A 26,094-nucleotide genomic window follows, 5' to 3' on the forward strand; every position below is an offset into this window, starting at 1 on the left:
TGTTGGCGACTTATGAACTCAAAAAAGGCTTAAATTCTCTTTATTAGTCTTTTAGGGTGAAGCTTGTCACTGGATAACATGTCCACTATATCCCTTTTTTTTAAGGTCAGCAACATGTGGTTATGCATGTCACATTTATTTTTAGAGATAATTATAATATGCTGCTAATTTTACAATTCGAACCATTTCCCCTCTAGACCTCCAAGCACTTTGTGCATGGGAGATGTCAATTCAATTACAAGACCCTTGGCGATTATGCATCTCACATTAATTTACAGAATTTGCTTGGAACTTACTGTATTAAAAAGCATTAACAATGTGGCCCCTTGATTGAAAATGATAATTCTCCACTTCACGGGTCACCTCTCTCATTTTCCTTGACATGAAAATCACATGATATTGGCCATTATGGCACAAAACGTGTTTATGGAATTTCAACCACAAGGTCTAACCCAATATCCCCGTCAATATTTTGCACCCCAATCCCTTTATAATTTTTATTACTCCTAGAATCCTAGTCTAATCTAAAGCTATAAACAATGCCTATATAAGAGAGGCAAGGGGTGCCTATCCTTAATCTTTATTCCATCATATTTAACTACCCACTAATTTGTAGATCAATTTCAACATTTTAGGATAATACTCTTTAGAGGGTCCCAAAAATAATTTAACCTTTTTAAAAGATGTACTATAAGTAAGGAAGATCAGTTCCTCAGTGCATTTGTTGTAGCTTACTTTCTAGTATTAGTGTGTGTTATCATCATATTTAGCAATGCAACAACACCAAACCATTAACATTAAGAATAGGATAAGCCCATAGAAATCAGCTCCAATTATATTCCAACTATTTCCAAGCCAATTTGAAAGAAGTAACTTTTTTATTTGGGGGAAAAAAAACTAAGCAGTAATGTTTCACTTATGTGAAGGTCTTACGAAAATAATTTTGGAAACCAATATCATGAGTTTGCACTTTGACTTGGGATGCACTTGCAGTGAGCCTTAAGTAAGATACTGTCAAAGGAAAAAGAATAAAATAAAAGGTAAAATATCTATACCAACTCTGGATTTTATGGACAATCTAGAAAATTATTGAAACGTTTACTATATTTCATATATGACAATGACATACACTTCAATCTAGTTTGTTATATTAGAGACCAAAAAAAATGTTTATAGAACTGTTACAAAAGTTTAAGTGCTCAAAATACCCTTGATTTTATTGTTGTAAATTCCTATTCGTTCTTTCTTTTACTTCAAAACTCTCAAATTGTACATACATCATACACCCGTAATATTTTAGTTTTTCTCAAAATGAAGATACCGTCCTAACCTTTTGTCAAACTTGTTAGACTTATTATAGTCCAAGAGTTCCAAACTCATTGTAAGCCCATGTATTTATACACTTGTGGTGTAAATAAAATAATCAGGAATCTTAGTATAATTAATTTATGCTTAGCTTAAAGTTAGGTATTATATACAGTAAACAAGTTGTTAGATTGAATCGCGTTAATTTTCCTTCTATTTTATGTTTCCCTCGCTTCTAACTTACTCATAATTTAACATCAATTATACCAAAAAAACAATAATGATAATAAGACCAAGATCATCAATTTACATTTCCTGTTTACATAATGATCTTATATATGAAGTATAATTCCAAAAGATACAAGAGAATAAACCGTATCCTTTTTGCCTAACACCAATAGAGGTCGGTAATCCATCATAACATTAGGAATGGGTTTTTCCACGGGTTTGTAGATTTGGTGGAAAAGTAATGAGTACAAAAGGGACATCAGCATTGAAATTCTATTATTAAAGAAAGAATGATAACATGTTGAACCTATAATCTATAATAACCTATATTTCCGAATCACAAAAAGGCTAACTTGTTGGGCGTGAGAAAGTCAGAATTTTGTCCCTATTGAGTCTTCAACAAGGATGAATGAGTTGAAACAGAATGTTAAAGATGGTCATAATGCACTGCAGCAAATCATTTTCATTACTGAAATTCAGGTATGTGGGGCCTTCTTAAGCTGTAAAATCTTGAAAATTTGGGTTCTAAGAGATATTCAGCGCATTTGATATCTAGCTAAGCTTCATTAACCTCGTATCAAGTCCTTTGACATTCAAATCAATCTTGGGCAATGACTTCAAGCTCCCACCAAACGGTTTTCAACGTGCTCGAGATGTTCAAAGTTCGGTATTTAACGGTGTATATAATATCACATTATTTAAAATTTTATACGTGATAGTATTATATATAAATTTAGATTAATGTTTAATTTATATCATAAAATGTGAGTTCTAGTTAAGTCAACTAGTAAAGTCTTTTATAGTTAAATAAAATATCTAGGGTTCAATTCCCGTCTACACAAAAAACCGATTGTGTCTTAGTTTGATAATAAAGAGTTTCTCTAAAAAAAAATTATATCATAAAATGAATCTATTTCAAATGAAAATTATCATTTTCTATGCTTGGATCAATAATGTAATTATGGTCAAACTCTATAGTATTTACAACTTACAAGTAAAGGATGACATAAAAGATTTTATGTGGCCGACCACCTATACTTTAGGACAATGGTACAATGTTTTCAAACATTTTTTTTAATTTAAAAAAAAAAAAAAAACTTTTTCTGTTAACAGTATTTAAGATTAAATATAATTTGAGTTGTTTTCAAGAATTATTAGTTTACTTTCCAAATTGATATAATTTATGCTATGTTAGTGGAACTACCTAATATTTTTCTAATACGTTAGAAATGAAATGATTATTCTAAATCATTCTAGAAGAAATGCTAGTTCTATTATATAAGTAGCAGTTCTATACTTCTATTTGATTTCCAAAGGTCGTTATATGTGTATATTCATATTACTAAATCTAGTCATATAGGATTTTTCACAATTATTAAATTGAAATATTGTGATTGGTGCACCGTGTACACTTTTTTTTATTAGGAAACACTTCGATTTTGTTTTTTTAGAATAGATTGTATAAATAATTTTAGAGAAAAGTTAACGAATGCACTAAAGACTTTGGTTTAAAAACTATGTTTAGAAACATTTTATGTTAAACAAAAAAAGTAATTAACATTTTTGACAATTTTTTATATTTTCCTTGAAAGTAGTATTAAAATATTTCTAAAATGATCCATTAACAATTAACAAATATTTTAAGGGCACTTGTTAATGTGATTCATAGTTTTAACATTAGATCTATATGAAAATGATGTTGAACCAATCACAATTCATGGCTAATCCCATCAATAATTTATAGAATGCAGGAAAAAAAATTGTATCATTCCCATTACTCTATTGATATTTATATGAGTCATTTTAAAGGGTGTCCTTAGGGCATTTTTTAAAGGGCCATTTAAAAAATGTTTTAGTATCACTTTTTATGAAAAATATAAGTTGTTGAAAAAATGTTGAAAAAATCAGTTATTTTTTTCCCATAAAAATTTTATAAAAATATTTCTTAAATCAATATTTGTAGGGCATCCGTCAACTTTTTCTTATTTATATTTATATTTGATTGTTATGCGTCCGTGTCACTTGAAAGTACATTTATAAAATTAAAAAAAAAAACTATTGAAAGCATCATTTTTAATTACGAAAGAAGAATAAGGAAGTGAACATGTTTCTAGATTAGAGTTTTTTTTTTTTTTGATTAGAGTTGTGATATCACAGCCGACCACACCCCACAGATACATCGCCTGTGAGTACCAGCACATAATGGTGCCCGCGACTTGGACTCCACCCATGCACTTTGTTTTTTTTTAGAAACCAAAAAACCCCACACCTATGGGGTATGAGGACTCGAACCCGTGCCTGGCACAGCCATCAAGAAGGGGGCAACCACTAAGCCACACTAGCTGGTGGTTTCTAGATTAGAGTTCTGTCAGACCTTTTGTACAAAATTGATTCTTGATTCAGATAGTCCCAAAACACGTTGTTACAAATATAAAAAAACGAACACGTTATTATATATAATGTAAGGAGGTTTCCAAAAAATTATGTCAGCACTTAGGTATGCACAGTATTAAATTTTAAGCAAACATTAAATAAAACAGTACCACTAAAAACCACGAGTGGTGACTATTCTCTCATTTCTCATTAATATATATATATAACCCACATCCTACCTTAAATGTTTTATTTATAATATATATTTAATAATCATAATCTTATAATAATGTACCTTAGCATGACTTTCTGTGCTTCAAAGAGTTAAATCTCCGGAGTCTATGCCAAAGTTTGTTTTTTTGCTTGCCAAACAAGGTTTTTCTTCTATCAACATCATGGATTAGCTCTTATCCTTGGGCCTGATTTTCTTTCTAGAAAGTCTGCGTTTTTATTCTAGATTGTAGAATCCCACTTTTAATTTCAATCTGTTTGGAACAAAATTATGTATGACTTTGCATATTTTGGACTTTCCTACATCATGTTCCTATTAATTACTCCAACACATGTTTTTTTATCTTATCTTTATGCGTATGTCAATTTTGTGGAACGTAATCGGTGAATTGAATTTGATGGGAAAGTTGGCAAAAAACCAAAGAAGAAGAATTTGATGGGAAGAGTTTTGATCTTCTCGAAGATCAACCTGAGCCGTCCTATGCAACTAGACAAATTTTAAGTGTTAATGAGCTCCAGTGGCATATCCCACATGGAAAGGAAATATTAGAATGCGTTTGGATATTGCTTATTTATTGAAGGATTTTACTAATGTGTTTAATTTCTATTTTTGGAAAAAAAAAATTTTGAGAATTGAAAAAGTAATGACAGCTTTTTCAATTCTCAAGAAAATGTTTCTAAATATAGAAAGCTTAACTGGACTCTTTACTGAAAATTAAAAATTTATTGTTGAAAAAATTGTAATAAAATAATTTTTAAATATGTGAATAGTGTTGTGAGACCCAAAAACGCATTAGTATGCGTGTTTTTGTATTTTTAACTGGGTCATGAACAGTGCTGTGAGACCCAGCCAAAAATACAAACGCTGAAAATGCACACTGACCACTATCCAAGCTCACGCGTATTGTGCTATTGTTTCCTAGTGTGGTCATATAATTCATCCAAAAAAAAAAAAAGTGTGGTCATATAGAGCAAAAAGCCAAAAACTGTTTGAATTGCAGAAACTAAAAAGGCAAACAATTGGTACATGCAGTTTGACATTAAATAATAAAAGAACAAAGATAGAGAGAGAAGATAAGAAGAAGAAGAAGAAGAAAGGTGGAGTAGTTAAAACAAAACAAAAAGGATGAAGTTCTAAATCAATTTTAAAAAGTTCAAGAATTAAATTATTCATAATTCATAATTCATAATTCATAATTGTTGAGATAATATGTTATGATTGGAATATATTAATGTGGTGTCAGTAATGATGTTGTTTCAATAATAATTTACCGCCTTAACAAGGTATGGACAAAATTGTATCCCCAATTTTACTTATTGGATATCGATATAATTAAAAGGCATATATGGTCGGGTTCCATTTGTATACTTGGTAGAATTTGGCATATCTTAACCAAACCTTTTGCATGTGTGTCGTGTGCTTGTACAATTTGGGGAGGCTTACTTGTTTTATAGTTTAAGTGCTCTAGTTGTTTTTGGTTTTATTACTTGTTACTTTGTTTAATTGTTTCAATTACTTTGTTTAATTGGTTCAATAATACCACTTATCCTAGTGAGTTTTATGGGCCCACTAGACTAGAATCAAGCTCAAGTATTAAGTTGTTTAAACAAAACAAAATGTTGAAGTTCTAAGGGTCTATTTAGGATCCGCTTATTTTGTTGAAACTGAAAATTTTTTGTTGAAAGTACTGTAGATAAAAGTAAAAGTTAGCTGAAATAGTACAATGGAACCCATGAATAATATCAAAAAGTGTAGTGAGACTCATGAATAGTAGCAAAAATAAGCTGAATAGTAAAATAAGTTGGTAAAATTAATTTTTGTCAAACAGATACTAAATCAATTTTTAAAAGTTCCAGAATTATATTTATAAGGACTCAATTCGTGGCGACCCCAAGATGATATTGGGCTCGTACGTAAAGAGGGCCCAAACAATATCATTTTGTAGAGCGTGGGTTTGAAGGGCTAGGCCTTGGTCACTGATCGGTGGATAACCATGGTGTTCATACAAAAGTAAGCCATGTTCGCTTCGTGGAGTCTTTCTCCTCGAAACGGTCTGGGAGGCTCTAGTTCTTGGCCTTTTTTCTCCCCCCTCTTTTTTTGACGCATCAACCTTCACATTATATAGCCCTTCTTGGTTGATCCTAACCCTCCACTTGTTGATCAGGCAGGTGCCTACTTAAGTACCCGTCTCATCGGTTGCCTCCCCTTACTTTTTGTTAGTTGCGATGACCGTAGCCACCCTATTCAGGCATCTTTTCTCATTAATATGGTTAGGAAGTTTGCGGGCGCATTTAATGCGGAAGGGACGTATTTACCTTGAACCAGTTCCACACCGTACCCCCACGTGGGTCCCATTTTACTCGCCTCTTCTTCAGGGGGCTTTTTTGGGGGCAGCCTTCAATGAGATGTTGCTCTTCCTTTTGAAGTCTTGGAATGCCGAGGACAGGGTCATTCTCGGCTGTGCCCCCAGGCTATTCGGCCTTTCCCTATTCGTCCTCGGCAAATACCTTCCTCGGCATGGGCCCTGGGCCCTAGTAGAGCGTGGACTGGATCATAAGTTCTCTGGCCCCACAATATTATTTATAATTGTTGACATAACATGCTGTGATTGATATATGCTATATGTGATATCTATAGTAACATTGTTCCAATCATAATTTACTACCTTAGTGTTCGTTTGACAAATATTATTTTTTCCAACTTATTTTACTATATTCAGTTTATTTTTCTACTATTTATGAGTTTCACTGTACTTTTTGGTACTATGCATGGGTTCCACTATACTATCTCAACTAATTTTTACTTTTATCTAAAGTATTTTTAGCAAAAAATTTTCAATTTCAACAAAATAAGCGAATTTCAAATGGACCCTTAATAAGGTAGGAACGAAAATGTATCCCCAATTTTACTCGTTGCATATCGATTGAAATGGGTTTGGTACCTTCAAAAATTATATTTATATGATTCCGCCTAAAAAAAATATATTTTATCTATAATACTTTTAACAAAAAATTTTCAATTTCAGTAAAATAAGTGAATTTCAAATGGACCCTTAACAAGGTAGGAACGAAATTATATCCCCAATTTTACTGTTGCATATCGATTGAAATGGGTTTGGTACCTTCAAAAATTATATTTATATGATTCCCCCAAAAAATTATATCCAATCCAATATAAAACCTTGCAAAAGTAAACACCAATTTGTCCAAGTCATTTACCTTATTTAAAAAAATGAGTTCCCTCTCTAAAACATTAAACACGCGCACTTCTTGTCTTCACAATTTTCACACATCAAAATCAACAAATAAAACTTGTAAGAAATCGAAAACCCTTTTATAATTTTATATCCAACAAAGTAAACAAAAACGGAACAAAATTTTAAATTTGACAAACATATACATTGACGTAAGGTTCACTAATAAACACGTATTTGGTTGCGACTGTCAATTTCACCATTCTCATTGGGAATCCAAAAAAAAATCCTTGTACGACTGATGGCTAAAAGTTTTTAGATAATAATTTTGCTTTATATACTAGTCCCTTTAAATTTGATGCCATTATTTTTTGACTGGGAAAACGGTATTTTTTTTTTTAGTTATAATGAGAGGAGAGAATTTGAAAACGTTTTGTTGGAAACATGAAAAGGTTTCAATTAAGCTATAAAACTTTTAGTAGGACAATCGTAATGTATATTAACTCCTGGTTGCAGTTTTAAATTTTTAATCCCTTTAATACCACTCTCAATAAATAAATTAAATAAAAAAAAAACCCTTCAATTTGACATATGAAAATACATTTTTCTCTCTTGAATTGGTGCTTAATTATAAGAGTTTTCTCCTTTGCTCATATGGAGAGAACCCTAGGGTAAAATTAATTGGATCATTTGTATGATTGTCTTTATATATGTAACTATGTAAGGTCCTAATTAATATTCCTCGGTGGAAAATGAATGTAACATTATTATTATTATTTTTTTAATTTATGGGAGGTAACATTATTTATTGAATATTCTTTAATATATTTCAATACTTGGGAAACCAAAAGGTAGTCAAGTTAACTTTTTTTCTTGATCGAGAAAAACCCAAATAGGTAACCAAAGTCACAATAAAAATTTGAGAAATACCAAATTGATCAAAATACTGAACAAATCCAGACTAAAGAGTTTGAATATATATATTGTGGTAGCTAGTAGTGGTACACTCATCCTTAGGCCAAAGGCTTATAAGGCATGAGTGGGAGGCGTCTCTCCCCGATCTGGGATTGAACAAATCCTTGAGGACTAAGGCTCAACGTCATTTCCAAAGAGGACAATACTTGATTGGGGGCCGAGACGAAAATCCTCCCACAAAAAAGTGTCTTTTGGGGTTTAAGGGGAAACCCCCACCTTCCCCTTTTGTAAGTTCATGTGTGACTCGAAGGAGTGCACTAACACAACATGAGGAAGCAGTTTTTGAGACTTGCTTTACTTTGCATGTGTAGTAGTGGTACACTCATCCTTAGGCCAAAGGCTTATAACGCATGAGTGGAAGGCGTCTCTTCCCGATGTGGGATTGAACAAATCCTTGAGGACTAAGGCTCAACCCCATTTCCAAATAGGACAATACCTGATTGAGGGCCGAGACGAAAGTCCTCCCACATATATATATATATATATATATGTATATGAAAGATAATTAAGGTAAGTACATTAATTATTGAAATCCAATATATCTATAATTTCATATTCTAATAATTTAGATTTACACAATCTTTAACCCAAAATCAAATCCAACCAATCCAAATCTATTTGATTAAATTCGGGTCTTTGAACACTTACGAACCATTTTTTTCCTTTATAAGTACAATAATATCTCTAACTTTATAAGAATTTTGTAGAAAAATACGAGAAAGAAAATAAAGAAGAATAAAATGAACATACAAATTTAATGTGATTTAAGCTAACGACATGTGTCCACATCAAAAAGCTTTACTGACTACAAAAAAATTTATTAAAAGTGTGTATATATATATATATATATATATGAGCAAAATTTAGATATAGTACTTAGGTGCTGTTTTTTAAGTTCCCATTTTAAGATTCTACTATGTGTATTTTTTCTCATAGGATAGAAGTATATTTTTTAATTAAATAGTCATATAGCTGAATCTTAAAAAGAAAATCAAAAGAACAACACTTACAATATTGTACTTAAATTTTGTCATATATATATATATATATATATATATATATACACACACAATGACGGATGGAAAGGGCGTTGGGTGGGTTTTTAAAAGGAGCCCCTCCTTCTCATATATTTTATAAAAGTGTATATATATATATATATATATATACACTTTTATGGCAGAATTATGCTTTCTTTTTGCCCCTCTTATTATTTGTATACCATATATAACTCGTTAAATCAATTTGTATTTAAGGTATATTTTCTTTAAAATAGATAATTTATATAAATGATCAATGCATCATTTTTTTCTAGATACATGTTCCTGTAAATAAATAAGTAAATTTATTTAAATAAAATAAATCTTCTTTATTTTCTAAAAACAAAACCTCTTTTTTTATAATTATTTTGCATTTGAAGACATTTTTTTTTTTTTTTGGAGAAACAAATACACACACAAGGGAGAGGGAAGGGGTTCTAACACAAAAGCATATTACAACTCCACTCAAAAGCCATGGTAAATAGTTTTTTTTTTTTTCCTTAATTTTAAGAAAACAAATTAGAAGCAAGGACAGTTACAAATTTCATGGTTAGGAGGTAAATATCCTTGTTGCGTTTGTCATCTATGAAAAATAAATATTTTTCTTTAGTTATATTATTGTTTTATTTTGTTCAAAAATAATTTATTATTATATTTTTCTTATATTGACCTACATTTATGTTTAGACATTTAAATTGGTGTATATTATTTAAATTATTTAAAATTGTATATGTTTCATAATTAAAACTGCTAGTTACTTTGGCAGTGTAATCTCAATATTGTTTAGCTAAGAATATAAATCTAAAATGTATATTAATTATGATCATTATAATTAAAAAGATATTTTACAGTTTACAAACAGCTTGGATGACAAGAAAAAACTTATTTCGAGTTACATAAAAAATAACTCGGTCTAAATATTTTTGTTGCTTGATGAGAAAGTAATGTATGTTAGAGTGTGTTATAGACATATGCTATATATAAGTAATATATTTTTGGATTCAATTTTTTGATATATTTAGCTTGAAAATTTTTTTTTGACCCCCATCACTATATATAGATATACATAATATAGTAATTGTTACAACAATCAAATATTTAAAACCTATTTTTTCTCGTACAAGAAAAGGTAAGTCTTGCCTCTTAACAAGTAAAATAGATGGTTATTTAACTAAGAATATAGACTCGAACTTTAATTGATTTTTTTTTATTTTTTTGAGAAATAAACACACATAAGGGAAAGGGAAATAAGTTCTAACACAAAGGCACACCACAACTCCAATACAAAATTATGGTAACTTTTAAGGGTTAAATTATAACTTTAATTGAAATTGAGACCTAAAGTTTTGGTGCCTCCAGTATATTGAACTCGTTACAACATATGTCATCATCAGATGAAATACACAGGAGCACTGCAATCAATCTCTTCCCCATTTCTAACCAAAAACTAAGAAACCGAGTTAATTGCAAACCCAACAAAGAGGGTATGAAATGACATGATCCGTGTGAACTCAGTCACCACAATGAGGTTTCTAACGTGAGAATCAGGAAAAAGAAGTATCAAAGAAGGTGAAGATAAATTGTCAACCATTATTATTCTACCACTTCTGCTACTAATACCAGTAACATCTAGGTTCATTTTCACGCGCCAGCACTACACTTTTTTTTTATAAGCCTTTATTATATTTCCTTTGCCACCCACACCCACCTCCCGTATTTATAAGATCCCCACTTTATATTTTCATTCCCAAAAAATCCTAAACAGGAAAAAAAAGAAAAAAAACCTCAAAGAAACCCAACCATCACAACTATTCACACAGAAACAAAATACTAATCCCCCTATTTATTAACCCAGAAAAAAAGCTTAATAAGAAGAAGAAGAAGAAGGGTGTGAAAGAGGGCTCAAATGCAAGAAGAAAGTTGGGAACTTTCGGTGTGTCCAAGCTTCAATAGCTACTCTTCTGATAAACTCGTGGACGTAGCCGCTAAAGTGACCCGCGAGTTTGATCATCGTGATCACGATGGTGAGGAAGCGTTCGAGGAAAACGAGGAGTTCGAGTTCGTGTCCGTTCGTAAAGCCGAGGACCACGTGGTCGTGTTGGGCGGTCAGATCGGTCCGGTTTTCCCGGTGTTCAATCGCGACCTTCTGTCTGATCAGAACCCCACCAAAAGTCAACAAATTACCGACGGCCAGGATTTGAAGAACAGAGAAGAAGAAGAAGAAGATGAGGATGTACGGTGTCTTCGGATTCCGCTAAAGAAGCTGTTCAGCGAGGAACATGATCCGGCGTCGTACTCTTCGTCGTCGTCGGAGGTGGATGAGCTGGAAGGGGTCCCACCTGGAACATACTGTGTATGGACCCCACATAGTAACAGCCCACCAAAAGCCATAGCCTCAGCCGCCTCACCGAGCCAATGCAAGAAAAGCAATTCAACTGGGACGACAACCTCGTCTAATACTAAGTCTTCTTCTTCCAAACGTTGGAGGCTTATGAATTTGCTTCGAAGGAGTAACAGTGAAGGGAAGGACTCGTTTGTCTTTTTGACTCCGAAGAACAAGGAGGAAGAGATTAGTAATAGTAATAATAGCTTTGAGGAGGAGAATTCGAATCCGAAGGAAATGAAGAAAGTGGTGGTGGTGAAGAAGAAGAAGAAGAAGGAGAAGGAACAAACGGTGTCGTCTGCGCATGAAGTGTTTTATGGGAGGAAGAGGGAAAGCATGGAGAGGGATAAGAGAAAGACGTATTTGCCCTACAGGAAAGATTTGGTCGGATTCTGGGCTAGTGTTGGTAGCTTGGGTCGGACCTTCCCTCCTTTCTAAAGGTTCTTACCGGATCATCTCTCTCAGTTTGACTTTTTTTTTTTTTTTTTTTTTAATATGATTGAATTTATGTACAATTACTTAAGAAGTGATGTACCTTAAAAATTTTTAAAATTAAATTTAACTATATGATTTTGCAAAATGTTCGTATGATTGATAAATCATATGGTTGAATTTGATTGAAAAACTTAAGGTACAATGCTTTAGGAATTGCAAGTAAGTTTTATCTTGATTTTGTAATTAGTTTAAATTTTTATTTTTAATGTAAAGAGATCGAGCAGATAATCTAGGAAATGTAATTGTTGCTTGCTGGCCCAACAAAGGAAAAGGCAAAAAAAAAAAAAAAAAAAAAAAAAATCCAATAAAAGAAAAAAAAAAGTGTAGAATACATGGTGGCATTTGTTTGTTTGTATGTTGATATTTGTATTTTACATGTTTGTGTAAATAAATTATTTTGTTTCTTACTACATTTTTATGGAATATGGATAGTTTATTTTTGGCTGAATAAAAAGATGAGGAGGACAATGAGACGTGGTAGTTTTATTTGAGCATGAATAGCTCATTACCTGGCTACCTGCTGGCAATTAATGTTTTAAATTTTTAATAGCAATAGGATATGGATGGATTTTACTTGTAAATAAGCATGTATACATTTATTTGCTTTTTATTTCTTAATTTTGGTTTAACTCAGTGAATTCCAGCCAAACAACTTCTTTTAAGGTTTTCATAGAGTGATGCTCATTAAATAAACATTTATTTTAATGTACATAAGAATTTAATGTATAAAGTGTACACAACTTTTTATATGGACGGTGGTGGGATCTATAGGAATTCTTCACTTATGTACCAAAATATTGGTTGCACAGCCTTGAAAATTCTGTACTTAAGTTCTAATTTTGAAATCATTAAATCGTGTTTTGAAAAACACGTTTTCACAATTTCAACTGATATAGTGCATGCACTTCGTACAATCAGCACCCAGAAATTTATACGGTTTCTCAAAAAAAAAAAAAAAAGAGTGTAATTTTACTTCTTTTCATTTTTTTTGTCTGTTTTGTTTATGATTTTCTCTCTCCAAATCTAACTCTGCAAATTTGGTCCTTCTCTTCTTGCATTTTCCTAACATGCAATCAATATGCATCATTGGATGTTTCACACCTCTGAGGTGGCAATGATTAGGATTGCATATATATATATATATATATATAAAATTAACTCTATCATATATGAAAATTTTAAAATCTTATCCATTTATTTGGAAATAAATGGATTAAATTGCATCACATAATTAACATTGAACAAATTAGAAACAGGTCATTTGCCAGGCAAATTTGCATTTTCATAAGTCAGTGTACATTTAGTAATATAATCATGTTTTGCAAGTCATTGATAGATTTTAGTTGGATGTAATTATGATGTGAAATTTTACTTGAAAACAAACAGATTGCGATAGAGAAAAAGAAAATTAAGCACAAGCAATTAATAAGCTTATTTCTGCTTCGTCCGGACCATGAACCAGCACCTAAATTGATTCAAAGTTTTGGCCCACAAGCAGTTGTGTCTTCCACATCACTTTTTTTTTTGTCTCTACATTACACGATGAATTCAATGTAAAATGAAAAGTCATTGGGTCCATAAATATTTGAATATGAGCCCCTGGAGCCCCTGAATTGATAGTCAGCAATTAGAAGAATAGATATATATTTAATCATAGTATTTCACGGTGTAGGATTGGCTTTGGGGGGTTGTGTCGGTTTTTCTATGGAAGCCACTGAAAGGACAGGGAAATAATATGAATGTAAACCCTCTAAAATGTGTACAGAAATAGACTTGATGTGGAAAGCGAAAGAGAAATATGAAAGAAGACAAGAAAAAAATGGTGTCCTAAATCAACGTCTTAATTTGCCTTTGCCTTTTGAAAGTATGACTGCTAGACTCTACATTTGTGTTTACACAAATATGCACTCAAACATGGCTATCAGGCAAATAGCTACCAACCTCTTCGTATAATAAAAGGTTTAATCTTAGTGATAAATTAATAAGTTAGACTTAATACGTAGGATTTTTGTAAGACAAAGTCCTAATTCTTCACCATCTACTATGAACTTTGGTATAATGATAACATGTAGCATATAACCTAACTAGACATGTTAGTGGTTTATTAGTGTGGATGAAATATGTTCCTCCTCACCTAAATGTATTGTAGTCTCAGTCGATTTGGCTGCCTTATCTTAATAATATTTACAACATTCCTCTAAAAAATATATATCTTTTTTTTTTTTTTCTAAAATCCTAAATGGTTAGAAAATGGTAATTTCAATAATTAAAAAAAAAAAGAAAAAGAATTCAATAGTTATAAACTTATAAATTATAATAGGACAAGGGGAATTAAACCTAATAGAAATACCACGAAGTAACATGGTGTGAAGTGTGAACCCCTCTTTGCTCATAGTAGTTACTAGTTACTTTACTGTGAAATTCCTTTTTGGAAAAGGAAGTCATGGTGAAATTGTATTTGAGCAATTAGCAGGTAAGAAATTATGCAGTTTTCACTTTTCATTGACCATGTCAAGTCATATGGGCTTATTGCCATTGTGTTGACAAAAGGTGTTATGTGGCAATATGACCGGTTTCAATTAGGTGAAGATGGTTGGGCTTTGCCTGAATTTTGCTAATAAGTGTCAACCCAGTTCTAATTTCTAAAGAAACATAAGAAAGTTAAAAGGAAAATGGTGGGTCCAATGGGGTTCATCTGATCTTATCTCCTCCGACCAAATTTGAGCATCGAATTGACAACTTCTCCAATAACATTGTAATTTCCTGAAACCATTTATCAATTCCATCACTGCGTGTTAATCTAGGCAGTTGTGAAATGCTTAAATTAGATTCTATTTATTAATTTTGTCTCTTTCTGGATGGTGGGAAGCAAAGGATTTGACTATTTAAGTAACTAATCTAAAACAAATGCAAGAATTTAAGTGATATGCTAAGCTACTTAGTGCAAAGAGGAAATCAGTATTATTACATATGATTGATTTGATAGAATAATAATATTCCCCCATTTGTAGCAAATAGATAACATTTTGCTAGTTTAGAACGAAAACAATTGATTTTGCCCTTCTTTTTCTGCTTTTAGAGCATATGGATTATTCAAAAGGGTTTTGAGATTATGTTCGGTATATCACTGCACTGATACATTGAGATACAAACACGTATCCGTTCCAAAAAAATATACTTCCTTCGCTTATGAATCAGAGACCATTTATATATCTAGAAAGGTGAGATTCACTGTAAAATTAACTATGTAGCAAATCACATCTATTTTCTTTGCAAGCTTTGAGAAGTTTTTAATTTTTTAACTCTTGTTTACAAGAAAAAGAAAAAGAAAATGGTCGTTTTTACACTTGGCATTTGGGTAAAGTGGCGATTCAGTTGTGAAATGCTTAAATTAGATTCTATTTATTAATTTTGTCTTTTTCTGGATGGTGGGAAGCAAAGGATTTGACATTATTTAAGTAACTAATCTAAAAACAAATGCAAGAATTTAAGTGATATGCTAAACTACTTAGTGCAAAGAGGAAATCAGTATTATTACATATGATTGATTTGATAGAATAACAATATTCCCCAATTTGTAGCAAATAGATAATGTAGGGTCACATTTTGCAGCCCAAGCCCAAGCCCAAGATGTATGAGATCTTGGATCAGTGAGCCCGGTACAATAAATTTGTAGAGAGCGGGACGAAGAGCTAGACTTTAGTGCATAGGCAATAGCCAACATGGTGTTTATCACAGTGAAGCAAGGATGAACTGGGTTTATCAAAGAGGGTTGGTCCTCGGCACGGCTCGAGGAGCTTTTTCTGGGGCCTCTTGAGTGATAAGGGTTTCAGCCCCCCTCTTTTCTGCTTCCTTTCACCCTCTTTTATAGTAGTTTCTTTTCTCATGAATTGGGTTCCTAGTGCTGATACTTGTCCCATCAGCCCTTCCCCCAAGTTGTTGGAAGTGGTTGTAAAGGCAGAAAAATATAGCTATATCAGGTACAAGACACTTGAAAGTTCAAATATGTGTATAAACACCCTTGAACGTTTAGACCCCCAATATATAAATTACCAATACAAGCTTTATATCAAATAATTAATGTACGGAACATGAACAAAAGCTTAATACAGAATAGGTAAACAATCTAAGCCAATTAAAAACACATCCACAGCAGAAAATAAAAGGCAAAGATAAAGGGAAGGAAGATGCAAACACAAAGACAACACGCAATGTGTTATCGAAGAGGAAATCGAAGCCCTCGGCGTAAAACCTCTTCGCCGCCCTCCAAGCGGTAAACAATCCACTAGAAAATATAGTTGGGATACATGGACAGCAATAGACCCTGCAAGCCTAATCTACCCAGTGCACCTAAGCCCTCCAAGCTTCTTACTCCAATGAGGTTGCGCCGAACCTTTTTCTTTTCTAGCTTCCCGGATTCCGCTACTAGACCGTAGCATCAACCAATGAAGATTGGTTCTTTCCTAATTGCTTCCTAGAAATCCAAACATCTTTCTCATAGTAATGAAAATGGTGAGAACAAGGTTTGGTAAAATGCCTCTTAAGGATTTGACAATGGAGAGGAAGAGAGTTGAGGAATTTGAAGAGACTCTAATGTATAGATTGTGGGTGAATCAATCTTGTTTTTCTTTAGGATTTCTCTCTCAAAATTATCTCTGGAAACTCTCTTACATTTGTGGGTAAAAGGGGTATTTATACTGGAGTGGGAGAGGAATGTGAAACGTCAGGTTTTACAAAACACGGGTGGCTCACGGCTTGACTAAGTCGCGAGATCCAGTCGCGAGATAACCGTATGGCCAGTTGTCCTGTTTTGTCCTGTAGTGCTCCAGCTAGCATGACTGTTCACCTTCCGGCATGCTTGGCACGTGTGCTGCGTTTGGCGGCTTGCAGCTGCGAGTCACCCGTGAGGCCAAGCCGCGAGTCTCTGTTTTCTTGCACACTCTTGAGCAAACTTCACTCTATCTCACTCACTACCCTTACAACAAACCCACCTAAATACAGGGTTACTAAATACTGAAATACAAGCAAATTTGGCACGGAATAAAGCCAATTAGATGGTTGAATAAATTCAACCTTACAATCTCCCCCTTTGGCTATTCCGTGACAAAACCCTAAAACAGACTCTAGACTTAATATGTGAGTTGGGAACAGTTGAACAAAACTCACTCACACCTAACTCTAGAAGCTGTGAAGCACTTGAATCATATTAACATAAGACTCCTGAAACACAACAATACACCATGATCATTGTTAAGCAAAAAATCGTGAAATGCATATGAAACAAGCAATATGTGATCAAGCAAAGATGGAGTTAAGAAACAAATCATGGCTTGATCAACCAAGTGAACACCACAAGGTAGTGATCACAGTGCTCATTCACACTTGGAATGAACACAAGGACATACAAGTTAACAAGCACAAGGCAAGATACTTGTATGCTCAACACTCAACCAATGCATAATACACAAGGTATATGCATCTAGAAACAATCCTACAATGGCACAAGAGTGACAGTACATAAATCAAAATGCAAGACATTTAGAAATAAGTACTGATTTCAACATAGCATAAAAGGCTGCATTAAGCAAGGTACATACCATAAAGCCTACAAAATATGCATAAAACATTAACCCTAAAAGTTTACAAAAGCACATGGGTACAAACACAATACATCCTGAATAACATCATCAAAATATATAAAAGATTAAACCAAGAGTATAAGTTATGAGTTAGAAACAACTATACACCAAAACCACAGTGTATCAAAACCATATAAACATCAAATACCCAAAACATAAACATATAAAAAACAAAGTCTCTGATTTTGACAACTCCCTCTCAACATATTACTCCCCTTTAAGAGCTGCTTTTCTGCTTCTCATCAACAATGTCATCAACAACAGAAAGAAACATCTCCCCATTTTTTATTGGAATAGCCAAAGGGTCACTGTCCATGTTGGGTGGTGAAGCTGTCAAGTTTTGCAGACAAAACATCAATCTGGTCCTGCATGGCTCTCATCCTCTCAGAGTGCTCAGTCTGGACTCCTCTGATCCCATCAAGTCGTTCCAGAATGATTTGAAAAGCATCTGGAGGTGTATCTGAAGAAGTTGATGCTCTAGGCCTTTTGCCACTCCTCTTGGGTGTTGAGGTTGATGCATGCCCTGCTGCCTCTGCTTCAGTCTCCATTGGGACACCCTCTCCTTCATCACCTTCATCTTCTTCTCCTGGAAGCCTAAAACTTATCCTTTTGCAGGTAAGCTTGTTAATTGCAGAGGGTGTGGACATGAGACTGATGTCTTGAGGGATTGGAACACCCTTCTTTCTAAAGATCCTCATTAGCAAACTAGGAAAGATCAATTTTGGCCTAGAGGTTGTTCTTGTCTCATCCACAATGGTATCATATATGTGGGAACTTATGTCAATGAAATTCTTTTCTTTGAGATCCATCAGAAAAATTGCTCTTGCACAGTTGATTGTAGTCAACTTCTTTATGGGATAGAGGTTAAACATCATGATTATTGTTAGACACCTCATGTCCACTGAAAAAGCTGTGGTATTCAGACATTTCCCTTCTCTCTGTCCACCTATCCTTTGTTGAACAGTTTCAATAGATACACTCCTATCTTTGTAATTGACAAACTCCTGATCTTCTAATCCTTCAAGCCCTAGCACATCATCAATTACATGTGCATCCAAAATGAATTCTTTACCTCTAACCTAGCAACTTAAATCATTCTCCCTTATCACAGCATTTGAGTAAAACTCCCTAATCAGGGGTTCACACACTACTGGGAGATTACTCAAAAGCTTTTCCCATCCTCTCCCTTCAAAACAGCTGGGGATAAAGGAGTTTCTTAAATCCTCCAAATCTACAAATCTTTCTTCTGCTTTCAAGAAGAAGTACTTATATCTCTCAAAGTGTTGAACTGACCTAAACAGATTAGAATCCATTTTCAATCGTTTGTCAGCCTTCTTTGCAGGAGTTTTCTTCTTCGGAGGTGAGGGAGCCATCTGTAAACAATCAGAAGAGGCCACAACAACATAGTACAAAACATGTGTAGGACAAAACAGAACTTTGTTAGTGATAAGGACAAAAATGCTATCACTCAAATGAACTAAAAACAATTAAACCTCATGCTACTGAAAACAACCACACAGATGAACAGACTTAAACAGTGGACACACAAGAACAACAGGGAGAATGCAGGGGAGAATTAAATCAGCAGATAGAGAAACTATCCTAAAGACAGATATAAGTCAATGAGACATACAATGGAAAGAAAATGATATAACTCATAATCAGCATTGTGAAACTAACAGATGCTCCCAATGTATTCACACAATAGAACATGCACATTCAGCACAGTAAACAACACATCCACAATGGAACATTTTGAAACAACTCATCAGCACAAGTTTAAACAAAATGAGTAACCAAAAAAATTCAGCTAAGCACATGATGAAGACCAAACACAACAAAAAAATTTCAAATTCAAGCAGTAGCAACCACAAGCTAAGCATGAACAAAGAGCTATAGCCGAAACATAAACCCATCTCAAAAACATAAACTAATGCGAAAAATCAAAGGGGAAAAACACAAAATCAAGTAGAAAGGAGTCCAAGAATGAAAACCCATACCTGTTACTTGAAGATTTTGAGTAAAAAATACGCAACAATGGAGTTTTGAGATGGGAGCACGGAGTGTTTGGGAAGGAGATAGTTTAGAGAGAAGATGAACAGTCACAAAAGTTCGAGGGAAAAACTGAACAAGATTTAAAAACTGCCCCTACTTTTGCCAAACACGCGTTTTTCGGGACTGAAGAGAGTCGCCACAGAGTCGCCAGTTCAAGCTGCCAAAACACTCAAGGACAAAAATTTGAAAAATTTTTCTAAGTGTTTTTCGCGACTGGAAGGTCTACCCGCGAGTGAGTCGCGAGCTGAGCCGCGAAAATTTCTGAGTAACCCTTGCGACTAGACCTTCCACTCACGAACAAGTCGCCAAAAATGACCCGCAAAGACGCGACTGAGGCACGCGACTTGATATACCCGCGACTGAGTCGCCAAAACAGGGCAAAACTGAATTTTTGAATTTTTCAGATTTTTCAAACACAACTTTCCAAAAACACCTAAAAACACTCAAAAAAAATTTTGTGCTTGAATTAACAAAGATTGAGCATGTGAAAACACATTTCATCAAGTACAATCACAAAAATGAATATGACATTTATTGAACATAAACTTGTGTGTTGTGTGTGGATATCAACAATGAGATAGTCCTTAGTCTAATGTGAAACTTCAATGATCAATTCAACCAAGACATACACAATTAGCACTAGATCATGTGACCCATCTCAATTATAGAAATATGTATATATGACCTCCCACAAAACTTGATAACATAACTTGGAGTTTTACATTTGACTTCACTTTTAATTATAACATTTGATCTTGTTGATCTTTTGAGGCAATCACCTCTCATTGTGAGAGTGATATTTGATATTTCACTTTAATGAACAAGCCTTTGGCTTTTTGAATAAACATTTTCTTTAATATAAGGTTGCTTACCCTTTTTCCTAGTCGAATACTAGAATGTGCGACAGGCTTTTACAGCTCAATATCTCTATTCATTTGGAGATTTACATTTGGTGAGCTCTTTTTAGCAAAAACAAAAATAAATAGTGGGAAGATATATAGACACAAGTCTATGCATGTCTCAAGATCAACATAACCATTCACTAATCATTCATGACAAATTTGAAGATCTATTTACAATAATCACATAGATTTCAAGATTTCTCCCACAGTGATATGAGTGCAAAGAAACAAGCAATCCTCGAAAATGCACAAAGCCATTAGCACAAAGGTACAAGGCAAAACAGGTTTTGAGACAAAAACTCAACAATGTCAATCAAACTTTTTGATTTTCTAATTTTTATGTGATTTTTGGATTTTTGACACTAGAAGAAAAAGATTGATAAAAAACGAAATAAATTAAAAGTATGCACAAGAAGACAAGCAAACAACCAACAGCAAAAACAACAAGCAAACAAGCAAACATCGTTGCAAAGTATAGGAAGTATTAATGCATGGACATGTTGTAATGCTTATGCATGAGTACCCTTTTTCACCCACACGTCACTTGCGTTTGGGGTGATTTCCTTATAGGATTGGGTACGGGAGTTAGGGCTTTCAAACCTTCGTGAGAAGCTTTCTAAGCAGTTGGTGAATGCACCAATCATCTTCATCACGTTCATCATTCCGGGATCACCATTCTGATCTCTAGATTGTTCATCTCCCCAATCTCTTCTATCATTTCTAGGTCCTCTTGACCTTTGAGGAGTTGCACTATTCTTTACTCTCAGTTTTTGGCAATTTGGTCGAGTATGCCCTTGAAGTTCGCAATGATGACACACATAGGTTGATCTAGGACCTCTTTGTGGTCGTGGACGAGACTTGGCACGAGATTCAGACCTGCCCACATATTGATTGCGGGGATTCACCAACTGTTGGTTCTCCACATTCTTCTTCTCATCCATCTTGAGCTTCTCCGCAGTAAGGTCAACTACAACTGGATCTTTAGCCTTTACAAACTTCACTTCTTTCGTGACATTTCTAGATGAGCTACTTCCTCCGGTATATCCCAACCCGGATTTGTCTGAAAAGCTTTTTTGAGATGAAATAACATCATCTAGCTTCTTGGTGGTGACCCTCTCTATTTTAGCATTTGCTTGCACAACCTCTTGCTCAAGAAATCTCACTTTTGTGTAAGTTTCGGATAGCTCACCATTCAGTGTTTCTATCTCACATTTGGCCTCCCTATATCGGATTAGGAGACTTTTGTAATCCTCCTCTGCCTTCTTCATTTTTCTCACAGCAGCCTTGGCTACCTTTGTATACTCACCCGACTTCTCCAGGATTGAGTTATAATTCTCTTGAAGATTGGTTGTGCTTTCATCTTCTTCAGCATTTGATTCTTCAACAATTCCCAGTGATTCTTCATCACTATGTTCTCCAAGGTCTCGTACAAGCAGATTCAACTCGTCTGAAGACTTAATGTGAGCAATAGTCATAAACGCTGAGTAGTTCCCCTTTCCATCACAGCTTTCTTCAGATTCTGAGTCGGATGAATCCGAGTCACTCAATGTTGTGGCATACACTTTGCCTTTCGATTTCAAATAATTCGGACATTCTTTCTTAAAGTGTCCATGTCCGTTACATTCGAAACAAGTGACACCTTGTGTAAGTTGGGATTCTTTTACATCTTTCTTCTTGAATTCCCTTTTCTCCCTTCCAGAACTTTGGAATTTTCTTTTATCATCAAATTTGCCATTATTTTTGAATTTCAAGAACTTTCTGAAATTTTTGACAAGGTATGCAACATCTTTGTCAACCACATCTTCTCCTGATGAGTCTTGATCTTCCACTTTCTCATTAATGGTCTTAAGAGTAAGAGATTTACTCTTCCGTTGATTGGGCAGCGACATCTCATAAGTCTGAAGAGAGCCAACCAGCTCCTGGACTTTGATGTCATCAAGGTCCTTACTCTCTTCAATCGCTGTCACTTTAACATGAAAACTTTCCGGGAATCCTCCGTTTTCTCCCCCAAATTGAACTTGCTGACAACCACCTCATTTAGCTTCCCATAGAAAGAGTCAAAGAACTCATCCTCACTCATTTTGAGCTCCTCAAACCGAGTGGTCAGCATTTGCAACTTGGTGTCTTTCACTTTCTTCGTGGCTTCATAGGTGGTTTCCAATTTCTCTCATGCTTCTCTGGCAATGGTGACGTGAGAAATCCTGTGAAATTCATCTGGAGACACACCACAAAAAATAGCATTGAGTGCTTTACTATTAGCATTAGATGCAGTAAGTGCTGCCTTATCCCATGTGGATTTGGCTTCCTCAGGCCTGGTCCAACCTATCTCAACAGCATCCCAAACAGATTCATCAATAGAACACAGAAGAGCTCTCATACGAACCTTCCAAAACGCATAATTACTACCATTAAAATATGGAGGTGCATTTAGGGATTGAGACCGATCCATCTCAAAAGGGAGTCAAGGATCACACAATGGTAATAAAACCAATAACAGTGTACCTGCTCTGATACCAATTGAAAGTTCAAATATGTGTATAAATACCCTTGAACGTTTAGACCCCCAATATACAAATTACCAATACAAGCTTTATATCAAACAATTAATGTGCGGAACATGAACAAAAACTTAATACAGAATAGGTAAACAATCTAAACCAATTAAAAACACATCCACAGCAGAAAATAAAAGGCAAAGATAAAGGGAAGGAAGATGCAAACACAAAGACAACATGCGATGTGTTATTGAAGAGGAAACCGAAGCTCTCGGTGTAAAACCTCTCCGCCGCCCTCCAAGCGGTAAACAATCCACTAGAAAATATAGTTGGGATACATGGACAGCAATAGACCCTCCAAGCCTAATCTACTCAGTGCACCTAAGCCTTCCAAGCTTCTTACTCCAACGAGGTTGCGCCGAACCTTTTTCTTTTCTAACTTCCCAGATTCCGCTACTAGACCATAGCATCAACCAATGAAGATTGGTTCCTTCCTAACTGCTTCCCAGAAATCCAAACAGCTCTCTCACAGTAATGAAAATGGTGAGAACAAGGTTTGGTAAAATGTCTCTCAAGGATTTGACAATGGAGAGGAAGAGAGTTGAGGAATTTGAAGAGACTCTAATGTATAGATTGTGGGTGAATCAATCTTGTTTTTCTTTAGGGTTTCTCTCTCAAAATTCTCTCTGGAAGCTCTCTTACATTTGTTGTTAAAAGGGGTATTTATACTGGAGTGGGAGAGGAATGTGAAACGTCAGGTTTTACAAAATAGAGGTGGCTCGCGGCTTGACCTCGCGGCTTGACTGAGTCGCGAGATCCAATCGCGAGATAACCGTATGGCCAGTTGTCCTGTTTTGTCCTGTAGTGCTCCAGCTAGCATGACTGTTCACCTTCCGGCATGCTTGGCACGTGTGCTGTGTTTGGCGGCTTGCAGCCGCAAGTCACCCGCGAGTCTCTGTTTTCTTGCACACTCTTGAGCAAACTTCACTCTATCTCAACACTGAATGCAATAATGGCTGTGGAGTGGTTGTAAAGGCAGAGAAGCATGGCTATGTCAGGTACAGGGTACTGAATGCAATAATGGCAGCTTTTCCCTTAGACATTTCCATTTTCTCCGTTGTCCTTTTCTGTTTTAGTACTTTTCCTGTTCCATGGAGTGACTCGGAGTGCCTCTCTCAATGATAAGCCGTTCCCTTTGTCCTTGGCCATACCTGGCCAAGGAGGGATTCTTCCCATGGCCGAGGAGGGGTTCTTCCTTGGACTGGGCCCTTGGCCCAATGTAGATGTTGATATGGGCTTCCCGGTCTTTTACTCCCCACAGATAACATTTTGCTAGTTTAGAACGAAAACAATTGATTTTGCCCTTCTTTTTCTGCTTTTAGAGCATATGGATTATTCAAAAGGGTTTTGAGATTGTGTTCAATATATTACTGCACTGGATACATTGAGATACAAACACGTATCCGTTCCAAAAAAATATACTTCCTTCGCTTATGAATCCAAGACCATTTATATATCTAGAAAGGTGAGATTCACTGTAAAATTAACTATGTAGCAAATCACATCTATTTTCTTTGCAAGCTTTGAGAAGTTTTTAATTTTTTAACTCTTGTTTACAAGAAAAAGAAAAAGAAAATGGTCATTTTCACACTTGGCATTTGGGTAAAATGGCCACTTGGGTAAAATTAGAATGATGGAGATTTGATATTTGGATTAAGTAGGGTTTGGCTTACTTCCAATATATTTTTAACTAGACATGTCTTTTTGTTTTAAATATACAATAACAAGTGGTAGTGAGTTTTAATATCAACTTTTTATTTAGTTAGTGGTTGATGTAAAAGTCTCTTATTAAAATAAAAGGAGATTCATTTTTAAAAAGTATTGGAAGTAAGCCAAACTTTTATATGATATTTTTTTGATTTTGAGTTTTGGGATTTTTGTTTATCGGTTTTGAGATTAATTGACTTTCTGATAAGACCAAGAACCTTTTTTTTTTTTTTTCTTTTTTTCTTTTTTAAGAAGAACTATTTTGCTATAGGAATAGGAGCGTGAAAGAATTTTGAATGGTTAAATCGATGGAATTCCAATACTGGAGTTTAATATTTTATTAGTTTAATACATGAAATTCCAAGGGTTTTATTCTTTGGTACCATGAACTCTCTCTCTCTCTCTTAAAAATTAATTATAAGTCACTCTTACAAGGTTGTTGTAAAGGTGATTGGTGTTGTCACGTTGAAAACTGCCATTTTAATAATACTAATAGAGGTCCCGCACATACCATGGTTAAAACTTAAATACTTAAATGTTACAAGTTGTAGTGTGAACGTAATTCTATGTTATTGTAGTACTTCGGTATTTTCATATTGGCATAGGTGAATGTTGTTGGTATTTGATGTTAATGTGCTGTTCATTTTTTTTTTTTTAAGAGAGTTTTAGCCTATAGCGTCCACTTCTGATGATAATTCTTTATTATCAGATTAAGACATCAATCAATTTTTGGTATAGACGGGGATTAAACCTCATATCTCTTATCCAATCATTAGATACTTGAACAGTTGAGTTAACTGTAACCCATGTGCAGTTCGAATTAGTTTTGCAATAACATAATGATGTTTATTTTAATTTAAAAATACGAAATTAGGGGGATACAATATTGAATGATATAAAAAAAATTTCATTAAAAAAAATAGCAAAATTGTTAAAGAAATTAGAAATGATTTGAACTAATGAATTCATCACAAAAAAGAAAAATTAAAAATGAGAGACACATTCCCATTATAAT

At 34.2% G+C, this 26,094-nt stretch overlaps 1 protein-coding gene across 1 annotated transcript; it reads left to right on the top strand.

The window, feature by feature from the left end:
- Positions 1-11,034: 11,034 nt before the first annotated feature.
- Positions 11,035-12,306, top strand: LOC115978276. The gene has a single exon (XM_031100300.1). It carries the CDS (start codon positions 11,250-11,252, stop codon positions 12,162-12,164), a length of 915 nt encoding a protein of 304 aa, XP_030956160.1. The 5' UTR covers positions 11,035-11,249; the 3' UTR covers positions 12,165-12,306.
- The last annotated feature ends 13,788 nt before the right edge of the window (positions 12,307-26,094 follow it).

This window comes from Quercus lobata, chromosome 2, assembly GCF_001633185.2.
Source record: "Quercus lobata isolate SW786 chromosome 2, ValleyOak3.0 Primary Assembly, whole genome shotgun sequence".
NCBI classification, from domain to species: Eukaryota; Viridiplantae; Streptophyta; class Magnoliopsida; order Fagales; family Fagaceae; genus Quercus; species Quercus lobata.

What these genes read in the sequence shown, in the direction of transcription:
- LOC115978276 (XM_031100300.1), top strand. Translation starts at nt 11,250, where the DNA reads ATGCAAGAAGAAAGTTGGGAACTTTCGGTGTGTCCAAGCTTCAATAGC.